Source organism: Neopelma chrysocephalum, unplaced genomic scaffold (genome assembly GCF_003984885.1).
Source record: "Neopelma chrysocephalum unplaced genomic scaffold, ASM398488v2 Primary Assembly neopelma1_26, whole genome shotgun sequence".
Lineage (NCBI taxonomy): Eukaryota > Metazoa > Chordata > Aves > Passeriformes > Pipridae > Neopelma > Neopelma chrysocephalum.
In genome coordinates, this window is record NW_020897695.1 from 25,862,641 (window position 1) to 25,874,207 (window position 11,567).

The 11,567-nt window shown below is 37.3% G+C and overlaps 1 protein-coding gene across 1 annotated transcript in view; it reads left to right on the plus strand.

Annotated features, from left to right (window-relative positions):
- TGFBR1 (transforming growth factor beta receptor 1) overlaps positions 1–7,557 on the plus strand; it is a 34,218-nt gene extending 26,661 nt beyond the window's left edge. The window contains exons 7-9 of the mRNA XM_027675986.1: positions 635–759; positions 1,418–1,548; positions 2,948–7,557. Of these exons, the coding sequence (XP_027531787.1) occupies positions 635–759; positions 1,418–1,548; positions 2,948–3,073 (382 nt within the window). The 3' untranslated portion in view covers positions 3,074–7,557. The remainder of the gene's footprint in view (positions 1–634; positions 760–1,417; positions 1,549–2,947) is intronic.
- The last annotated feature ends 4,010 nt before the right edge of the window (positions 7,558–11,567 follow it).

An 11,567-nucleotide genomic window follows, 5' to 3' on the forward strand; every position in this document is an offset into this window, starting at 1 on the left:
CTCCAGTTGCTGACATATAGTTCTTAGAGAACATGTGCACATGGGGTTGAGAGTGAGATTGCACAGAAAAATAGTATTTAATAAAATAGGGTACACCGGGGAGCACGTGCAGACTGGAACCTTTTATGCAACTGACCCCTTTGCTACCCTTTTCTATCTATTGCCCCACTTGTGTTCCCTTTCTCCTAAACATTCCTTGATAAGCATTGCATAGTCCCACAGGCCTCCCTTGAGTATCCACAGTTCTCACGTTCCTCTTGTTTTCTATATATTAGCATTCACAGTGTCCAGACTGGGCCTCTCTAAAGCTATGAATTTCTTAGTAGCCTATCAATTAGCAACTGGACACTTATGGTCTTTGTTGTTGTCTCTCTTATCCCTTGTCTGTTTATGGCTCTACTTGTTTGTAGTTTCACATTTACTTTTTCCCCCCATTTCTATGCTTGTTCCTCTCAGTTTACTTATCCCCTTTGCACTGAAAGGTCTGTGATTGAATAACCTTAATGAAGCAGATTTTCCTTTGTCCTCTTTTCCGCATAAATATTTTAATTTGGTTTTGACCTGAACAAGTAGTAGTGAACTTTCTCTGCTCTGAGTGTTTATGAAATTAAATGGGTTTTTTTATTGCAAACAGGTACATGGCTCCTGAAGTTCTAGATGATTCCATAAATATGAAACATTTTGAGTCATTCAAACGAGCAGACATCTATGCAATGGGATTAGTCTTTTGGGAAATTGCTCGGCGATGTTCAATTGGTGGTATGTGACAATCTTTACAAAATTGTATATACTAGGAAATTTTAAGTAACGTACTCAAACTTATTTAGATTCTGAAAACAGTTTGCTCTAAAAACAGTGCAAGATAATAGCCAGTATGTCTCAGACTTTCTAATTGTTAATCCTGTAAATGATGACTGGTCTACTCAACCTCATTCTAAACTGATGAACTATACCTGTTGAAGAAAATAGGAAATATTCATGTCTATTTTTTTTTCTAAAACTTTACATGGAGTGGAGAAAAGGGTGAAGTTAAGTGTTCTGTGAGCAAGGGGCAAACACCACAAGTAAGAACTAGCTAAAATGTGTTCAGATAAAATCTATACCTTATTTAAAATGAAGCATGTTGTTATTAATTATATGCTCTGAAGAAGCATGTCTTTAGTATAGCATATGAAAGTTTTGACGTAGCGTATATCTCTTCCAATTTTATAAATTTTAAATTCTTCAAGGGTAATGTAAATGCTCCCAAGGTATGGTTAGGGGGTTTTTTATTATTTATTTATTTGTCAGTCATTGTAATGTAACTTTTAAAAATAAAAACCAAAAACTGGTAGGGTGCTAATAAGGAAGACAGTAAAAAATGGAGAATATGTCATCTAGTGTCAACTAAAATAAAGCCATTTTCAACCTATTACAGGAATCCACGAAGACTACCAATTGCCATACTATGACCTCGTTCCTTCAGATCCTTCTGTTGAAGAAATGAGGAAAGTTGTGTGTGAGCAGAAGTTAAGACCCAATATTCCAAACAGATGGCAGAGTTGTGAGGTATTAACTAACCTTGTTAAAGCCGCTTTAGCAGACACTAGAGCTTTTAGTGATTTCAGTGGCTTAAAAACTGTGCTTGTTGTTGAACAGAGAAGGGCCGCTTCTAGGAGAACCTAATTAATTTCATTCTGATCATTGTGTCTTTATTAAATGTCATTGTTCCTTGGTTATACACTAGTATTTAAATGTATTTTCACAAAAACTAATAGCTAACCCTGCATGCAGGATTCTAGGATCCCTTCCTGTGAAGCATGGGTGATGCTATTTAAATTAGAGCTAGTCTGAATTATATTATGCAGAAAGCATCATTGCAAATAAATTTTGCAGCGGGGAGTTGTACTGTGTCTAAGCGGAATTGACTTAACTTCCTTCATAGCAGCCTGTATGGTGTGGTGTTCTGGATTTGTGACCAAAACAGTTTGATAGCACACTGATAGCTATTGCTGATCAACGCTTACACAGTTTCAAGGCATTCTCCATTTCTCATGTGGGTTGGGGGTGGGCAAGAGTATGAGAAGGAACACAGTTGGGACAGCTGACCCAAACTGGTCAGAGGGAATATTCCATTGCTCTGGGAACTCAGCTAGGGCTAGAACCAGTGCTTTCTGATTCACAGCTTAGGAGAACAGCTGTGGTAGGCTACAGGAGGAGTAAGGGATTGATAAGATACGATGTACATTAGATAGAAGAGGGAACTAGGTTGTGGCACGTGTGAAATGAGTGCATGGGTGAAGGCCTGAGTTAGACGATTTGGGAAGAGAACACAGGAAGGAGAGAAAGGCGGTGATATTCACTAGCAAGCTGTGGAGTCATTTTTTTAAATGATGGCACTTCAATTCTGGTAACTTCCTATCAATTAATACAGCTTTCAGTGTAAAATTTTGGAACATCTTCAGTTTTTGTGATTTGCTTTGTGAATGCTAGTACGCAAGTAATAGACTTCAAAGAATGGTTGTTTAAAGGATTCAAATACTCCAAAAATTTTCAGTCTCTTTACAGAGGTTCGATTTGAGGAAGACAGCTGATAAATTTCTTAATTGCTTTGTATTGAACTAACTCCTTAACTGGAGGTACAATCAAAAAGAGTGTATTTTTGTCTAATGTGAAAATTCAGAAAACAGTTACAGACAAGCTACTAATTTTTCATTCAAATATTTTTTCATGGGCCAAAAACCTGCTGTAAAATACTGGGTTTGCTCTACAGTATTTAGAGAGTTTTGGTTTTCTGTAAATAAAGTAAGAATTCGATTTTTTTTTTTTTTCAGACAGCACACTCTTCCATGCAGCTGTAGCACTGGTAGTAGACTTCAGAAATGCATGAAGAGGCTAAGGCAGAAGAGTGGTTCCATGGGCTGCATTGGAACAGCAGTACATATAATGACTTGTCTTTCCTTTGCAGGCATTGCGAGTAATGGCAAAAATTATGCGGGAATGCTGGTATGCTAACGGAGCTGCCAGGCTGACAGCTTTGCGCATTAAGAAAACGTTATCGCAACTTAGTCAACAGGAGGGGATAAAGATGTAATCCTGGATTTGCTACCGAAGAACACTGTAAAAATCCCTATCTGCACCAGAGTGGCGTGTTAAGATGGTTAATTGTTCTACCTCACTGGGGGAACAGAAGGATATTGCTGCCTTTTAGTACTTCATAGGAACGTCACGTATTAGGATTTTTGTGGATGTGCTAAACAGTTGTGTTGGGTCCTTTCTGTGCACTATGAACCTCTTTCCCAGGTTAACTTACAAAACATCATGTATTCTAGTTTTATTAACTTGTAATTTTTTATTTGGAAAGTTGATAGCTGGTTTTTACTAGTTAACTGTGCTAAAAGTAGGAGGTCACTTCTAAAATGGAACTGGCTCACTATATTGTTCTAAAGTGCATCGATGGCTCTTCAGGCAACTTTATTCCTGGCTGGTACATTGACTATTCTGAACCACTGTCTCAATTCCTTGATTCAGATTGTGAATGTACTATTGGAGTATACTTTGCTTGCTATTAAGGTAGTGAATCTTTTGGACTCTGACCTTGACTTACAAATTGACCTCATTCAGTTGTGGGAACATAACTTATGCAACTATACTTTATACATGATTACTGGGTTTTTTCCACTTTTTCAGAACATTACATTGCCTTCAAAATAGATTGTATCACACCAGTAAGTGCCACTTTTGAGTCTTTTAATGCAAAACAGTAGGAACATATGAAGCCTTTGGTACTTTTGGTTTCAAAAATACAAGTTAAAAATCAACTGTTCCTTTGCCTAGCTAAGATCTAACTCTCACTTGTTTCAGCAACATAATTCATGAAATATTTTTGATTTTACTGAAATCTGACTCCTGATACCACTGTAGGAGTTTTAAATAGTGTAAGCTAGTAAATTCACAGTCATATTTTGTAATTGTCAAGTTATGAGTCATAATTATGTAGATGATTTTTTTTTTTTAATCAAGTGGTACTTCTAAAATGCTTGAAGTACCTCTTTACTTCAAAAAAGTAGCAAGAAGAGTAAAATGTTCTTAAGGGAGACCTTGTTTCATTAAATCAAACATGAAAAGCATATTTTCTGTGCAGTTCTGCTGAGTCTCAAAGAACTGTATTTGCAATTAAATGAGGATTAAGTGCACCTGTAATTAGAGAAAAGTTATTTGGGCTTTTGTACTAGAAAGTTCAAAGCTGCTTAAAAATTTTATGTGCATATATGTTGTGTGCCTCATACACAAAGTGGTGAGCTACAGAAAGTGGTGAGCTGCAGGTCTTTGGATACAAATACCAGAGGATTCCAGCAATCCTCTTCATAGTTAGAAGAACAAAGCTTATGGTGGCTTGTGTTGTCATAAGAACACAAAAGAATATGCATGGCTTTAGTCAAGATTTCCGTGAGATTTTAAGGGTATCATAAAATCTTCACAAACCTGTATAGAAATTGAATTGCTTCCTGCCCAAATGTACAACTTCTGGAGGGGACAGGACGAATTAATATGGAAAATTGTCCTTAAAAAACTGCTGTTATGAGGATATTTTAATTGCAGTTTTAGGAAGAGTCTGGTTGACCTTTGGTTTCATCAATGCCCAAAACAGTCCGTAGTATTTCAGTGTGTAAATATGCCTGGCAGTTAATATGCCCCCTCACCTCCTACTCTCAGAACACATCCGTACCCATCCCATTACACAACACACATGGCAATGTTATCTTTGCTTCCCTTTCATCCCTCAGCCCACTGAGAGTTGGTCACAAAGCTGGTAGCAGTGATTGCTGACAGCAGCATAGTCTGTGACGTGGTAGCTAAAGCAGGAAGATGAGTGGGGCCTAGTAAGAAGAGGCTACATAGATGACTTAAGCCTTAGCCAAGATAAGCCTTTACACTTCACTTCTGTGTATTTCCATTTTCATGTTGCCTGCTTGGAGGTCAGTTTGGTTGATTTGGGAATTACAGACCCTCAGAGGTTGAACTGCAAATAATGAAATGCTTTGTTCGACCACCTTTATGGATGAGTTTACTCATACTGGAAGACAGTATTCAGGAGAAAAGAAAAAACTAAGGGAAGTTCTTGGAAAACAGTTAGGCTTAAACATACATATAGCTGTCACAGTTGCGTTTGTTTGGCACTAACAAGTCAGGCTTATGTGCTTCAGGCCTCCATCAATCAAAGCTGAATTAAAAGTTACTTCATGTAGGTATTTAAATACACTATACCTGTGTGCACATGGACAGCTGTGCATCACAGCGTTTTTCAGTTATGAGTGTTCAGAAATAAATCACAGAATATGTTGAGTTGGAAGGGACCCACAAGGATCATCGAATCCAACACCTGGCCCTGCATAGGACCATCCCCAAGAGTCACACCGTGTGCCTGAGAGTATTGTCCAAATGCTTTTTGAACTGTGTCAGGCTTGGTGCTGTGACCACTTCCCTGGGGAGCCTGTTGCGGTGCCCAACCACCTTCTAGGTGAAGAACGTTTTTCTAAAATCTAACCAATGTTTGAATGTAACTTAACTCCCAAGCCTATCTACCTGGCATGCCTCTCTAACAAGTTCTTTATATCTAGGCACATATTTAAAGAAAACAGATCAGTGTCAAAGTATGCCTTATTGTATCTCCATGATAATGTCATAGGCTTCCTATTTAGCTTTGTTAGCTTTTTTTGTAACTTTGTTACATTTCAAGTTTTCATAGGTGTAGTTGGGTCCTTACCATAGATACAAATGATGTAGATCATACTTTAGAAACATCAGGCTTCTGTCATGCCTCAGATCTCTATAGTTGTCTTGATGGTAACATGAGGTGGTAATACAATTCGTCAAATAATTTTTTTAGTGGCTTTTTTAGCATCTACAAAACTTTATCAGCATAATGTTTAATTTCCTAAAGTATAAGGAATAGTTCTGTGTCATTTTAAAGGGGATCTACAGCAGCTGAGCAGCATCATGGCATGTGGATTATTCTGTCAACTGTAGTGGTTTGTTACATTGTCTCGACCACCTGCAAATCTTCCTTCTCCTGAATTGCTAGCAACTATTCTTACTTTGTTCTAATATTTCGCTTTGTAATAGAACCTTGCAAAAACAGAGCACAGAAGGATGCTTGACACAGTGTATGACATTAGGAACAGTATTTTGGAACAACCTTATTATTCATATTGGGCTGCAGAACAGGAAAACTCTGAGTAGAGCTATATGTATCCTCAGTTCTGACACCACAACTTCAAGCTTTGTTCTTCTTTTCCATTATATCAACTGAACACCTTTTACAAAGGCTGTGTCTGTATATATTATGTAACTTTAAATGTTACCTGTGTAAGATCATATCTTATATATATGGACACAGGTACACATAAGTATTTTTTAAATTAAGATTGTAATATCACCAGATCTGCTCTTGGAAATCCAGGGGGACCAAAATATTTTAGCATTCAAAATATTAATTTTGTATCATTTCAAGTATATACCAAAACAGTTTCTGATTAATACTGATGCAAATGTTTATTGTAAATATTACATACATTATACATCACTTAAGTTTTGTGGATTTAATCAATTTTACATGTTAGTAGCATTGAAGCCTCAGTTTGGTTTACAGACTTGTGACCAGGGGGATGTGGACATGGAGAACAAGGAGCATTTGAAATGGTCTGATGCTGAAGAGCCTGAAATGTCATTTTTGGAATGCTGGAATTCTTCAGGGACCTTCCAAGCTTAAAAGCTGGAATTCTGGGAAGTTTCTCAAGTGGACTTTCCAAGTATGACACACTGTCACCCTCCAATGGTTCCACTTGTAATCCTAAGAAAGACTTTGTATATAGGTAAAGACATTGGGATTGACTGACTGTATGGGGACATGAAGGTGTCAAATGAAGTAAGAGGCTATTTTATTTTTTCAGTAATGGCTCTGAGTGTGATTGCCATGAAATTCATCTTTTAGTTAGTTCCTCGTTTACTGTTGTGCCATTGAAATGATTGCAAGGTGTTAATCATTGTGCTTAAAAAACAAACAAACCCTTCACCATATCAGTTGCTTTAAAGTCAAATTACCTCTTAAAAGACCAAGGTACATTTACCTCACGTGTATATAATGTTTAATATTTTTCAGAACGTTCTCCAGGTTTGCAGTTACATGTTTCTAGAAATATGGGTATTTCTAAATTTACAACTTCAGCGGTACTAAGTATATTATCTGGTGCCCCAAAACACTTTAATTTTCTGTATTTTATTGTATTAGCAAGTTTGCTGCTTTGTCACTGTAGCACCTGCCCTTACATAGCTGTATGGATACTGCCTTGTAAATTTTACTTTTTTGGATGATTTGAGGATCCTGTACAGATGCGTGTCACTTTTCTAAACCTTACCAAATTGTGCATTTCCCTTACATTTCTGAAAATATGTATTGTATTTGTAGAGTATACATTTCAATGGATTGTAAATAGGGTAGTAGAAGAGTGGATGCTTATGTTAAGTGCTAACACTACAGTAGAAAGATTAAAGCAGTGAAAATAAATAACTTTTTTTAAAATGCGTGAGTTGTCTTTCAGAGCAAGAAATTGTGGGTAGATATGGGTTTGCATGTGATATTCTTACTGGTAAAATGTGGCTTTACTGTGAATTCCTTTCCTCAGAAGAAATTTCTGCTAGCACAAAAATGATACAAGAATTTGTTAATGCTGAGGCAATCCATCTCATCTGTGCTATGCAGATAATGTGCTGCTCTTCCTTGTGTCCTACAATAACAGTTGAATAAGAGTCTTGCTGGTGTGTCTCATCTCCTGGACAAAATAACTCATGACAAATTGTTCTGTCTCTACTTTTATATATGCATAGAAATAACAGAGCTGCTGAGGATTGCAGACTACTTAAACAGCTCCATGCATCCCAGAACAGCAAGTTAAATTAGCTTGTGTTGGAGTGGATTGTTTCTGTGCAGAACTCTGGTTTAGGCTGCTGTTACTTTTCTGAGGGAAACTGAAGATTTAGACATGACAAAAATAGGACATCTTGCCCTTCCATAACTTTATGTGCCCCCTTAATTTTGGCTTAGAAACAGCCAGACAAAATTACGAAAAAGTACTTGTTCCAGCGACCTTTCTCCAAAAGGGGAAGCCATAAGGTGTCCAGAGAAGGCCAATAGCTATGTCAAAACACTGTGTTCCTGTTCAAATGCTTTTACAGGAAGTATGATTATTTGGCTGAAACTGCATCCCTTTCCTGTGAGTGGCTAAAAGAAGGCCTCTGCTTCCACTGCAAGCAACCAAAACTCAGTAAAATCCTGAATCCCTCTCCTGCATTTAGTTGACAAAATGTATGGTCTGGAAATAGCATAGCAATGTTGCTGTTTACCACACTTAGTTTTTATTAAAAAGTCTTCTGTGCTTCATGCTTTGAGGGCCTGAGCCTAACCACTGAAAAGCCATAAACAGCAAACAATTACCACAAGTAACTTAAATGTAAAGATGTTTTAAGATCATTTTAGAGGAGACACTGAATTCAGAAGGTCTGCATGCTGGTTTGGATTGCAAGTCAGCATGAAGAGTGGCAGACATTTAGCTGAATTTTTTAAGTGTGGGGCTGTTAAAATGGCTTCATTTTAGTACCCACTGCACTGAAGTGATGAATATTTTCTGTAGGTGTAGCTAACAAGAGGGTATAAACAAACCACTTCTATGCAGTACCAAGTAAGTATTGCAATTTTCCTTTTATCAATTTTTGTGCTATTTTTAACTGATGTACAGTAATTGATGTACCCAGTAATTGTAGTATAGCATAAAGGTGGTCTTTATGCCATACTAGAAAATAGTAGAAAATGGATTCCTTTTAAAACAGGAAATCAAAAATTCCAGATTTCTCATTCAGTGCTCTTACTAGCTTTTTTTATCTCTCAAGCCAAGCTGTGATGTTTTAACTGGAACTAACAGTGTTCACTGTTTTGCTGATGAAACATTTACTAGAATCTTACACTGTAAACCCCTTTACCCACATGATGGGCTGCTGTGGTTTTGAGTCTCAGAATTCTGTTTTGGAGTGGCTGGAGTTGTTCCAGGTTGTTTTCTAGGTTGGAAAAAAATGTAGGCACAGCATTTCCTTTGTTAACTTGAGTAGACTGCAAATAAAGTGTCCAGTAGGGCTTGGGAAACCCACAGCCTTGAGTCTTCCTGAGAGGTTCTTGAAAACAAGATTTAAATCCCCAGTCTCCCAAGATGTAATGGTACCAGAAACCATTACCTCTCTTTTGAAGAGTAAAAAGCCAGAGCAAACTGTGCTGATAGGTTCCTATGCAGGATTGCTGTGTTTATTGGTATTAAAAGAGCTATATAGAGATACTTTCAAATTGTCTTAAAAAGAAATAATTTATGCTAAAGGCAGTATATTCTCTACATTTCTAATTAAAAACAGATGGTTTCTTTAGGCCATTTGAAACCTGGCTCGAGTTAAAGAAACTTCTTTAATATGTTATTCAGCTGATATATGTTTAGGTACTACTGTTTTTCACATCACGTCACTCAATTTTAGAAGGCGAACGGCAGCTTGGACCTTTTTTCATCCAGTGGATCTTCTCTGCTGGGAATAATTATATTAGTATTTTTGTGTTGCCTTTTGTGTGTATTTAGTGTTGTAGAATGAAGAAAGACAATTCCAGTGCTCATCTTCCTTTCTTACTTGCTTACTTCCCCTCTCTGCTTTAGCTAATGTAAAATTCTGCTTGATAATATGTGTACTGAGTCACTGGCACTCAGCTCACCCCATCTCCCCACAGTTGCATTTCCTGCTCCATGTGAGAAAGGCATTTGGAAAGCTGGGGGCAATTGGTTTGTTTTAGTTCATTTGAAAAGGTAGTCTTTCTCTGTGATTTCTCAAGCTTTTCTTGCTTTTCTTACACCCTGGCTCTTGGAGACTTTCTTCTCAAGTAAACTTCAGTGAGAAATTTTATCCCAGTAGTAGGTCTCACTCTCCTTGAAGTCCTACCTTTATTGTTGATGAGGGGAGAAGAAGTTTCACAGATCGTTCCTGACGTGAGCTCCCTTACTTGTGCACGCCTTCACACAGAACACTTCACAGGTCGTTGTTTTGCTTTTGCTTTGGCCCCTTACTGTCTGAAATTTACAGGATGAAACATCTCTATTGTGTGCTTGAAGTTTGCAGTATAAAACATCTCTGTTGATATGGACTGTGACTCCAATATCCTTAATGTTCAAAATCTCTTCTAGATTTTTTTTTTTTATAAAGCAGTTCAAAAGTATACAGTAAAATACAGCAAACTGTAATGCTTCATTTCTTCTGTAATTATGTTCTGGTTGAAATAAGTTGCCGTTGCAAGACTTCATTGAGTGACCTACAGAAGTACACCTCTGTACTGGTTTATGATACCATCCTGGGAAATATCTAAACACTAGCTAGATATAATTTCTTTAATGGAATTACTTGGGAGAAAAAGAAGAAGGGTTAAGAGACTAGAGATCATTCAGTGTTGTCTTGAGTGAAAGGATCATTATCATGTTATCCCTATATGAACTGTAAAAAGATAGGAAGCTGTTCTAGTTGTAATTCTTAAAACCTGTGCTTTAAAAAATACTTTGTTTACAGTAGCCCTTAAAACCAAAAAGATAGAAATAGAATCAAATAAAAAGACCGGTGGTGTCACTTTGAACTCATTAGCATATATATCAGCATGTGTTTCCTTCAGTGTCCATCTGTTAGACATAATTACCAAGACAGTTACACTCTGAGGTAAATGTAAAACTTAAGTGAAACTATAGTCTTTATAGATCTAAATTGGTTTGAGTTTCTCATTTAGAGGTTAATGCACTCCTGGGTTATGACAATACTAAGCTCCTACAGACTCATATTTGATCAGAAAGCTAAAAGATTTAGAAGAAAATTGAAGAGGTTTGTTTGGGTTTTTTTGCACTCTTGAGGGTTTTAGTTTCATTCACATGCTTTATCTGTGTGGTATTGGAAAAATTAGTTGGGGTGCCCAAGGGAAAGACATGCACTTCTGAAGCAGCAGTGGTGTTTAAGGAGCTCCTAAGACAAATTTCTATGTTACTGATTCCTAAGGCATAACTGCTCTGCCAGCGGTCTAGTTGCTGGGGGTTTCATGTGTTTTCATGCATTTGTTTTTCCTTACAGACATGAGCACTACTGGAGGTGATTTATATAGGCCAAAGTTCAGGAAGGTGTTGTCTCTCAAGACAATCTGTTTACAGTGTCTGAGCTGGAGTACAGGAACTTTATAAATTATTACAGATGTTTTACATACAAGTGACTGATCCCTCAAATGCAGACCTTTGTGCTTTTTCTGGCTCCCTGTCAGCCTCTTTCAAACTGTCTCCCTAGATGAATCCTGACATTTGGGAAGTAGTCCTTGCTAAGTATGTGATCGTAGGCCTGAAAAAGGTGGTCAGGCAGAAGGAACATTACTCATCTCAGTTTTCAAAAAGGGAATACTTTGAAGAATTAATGGAAGAAACCAAAGCTGATTCTTAAGCAAAATTCTTCATGCCAGGCCCCACTAAAAGACATGCATT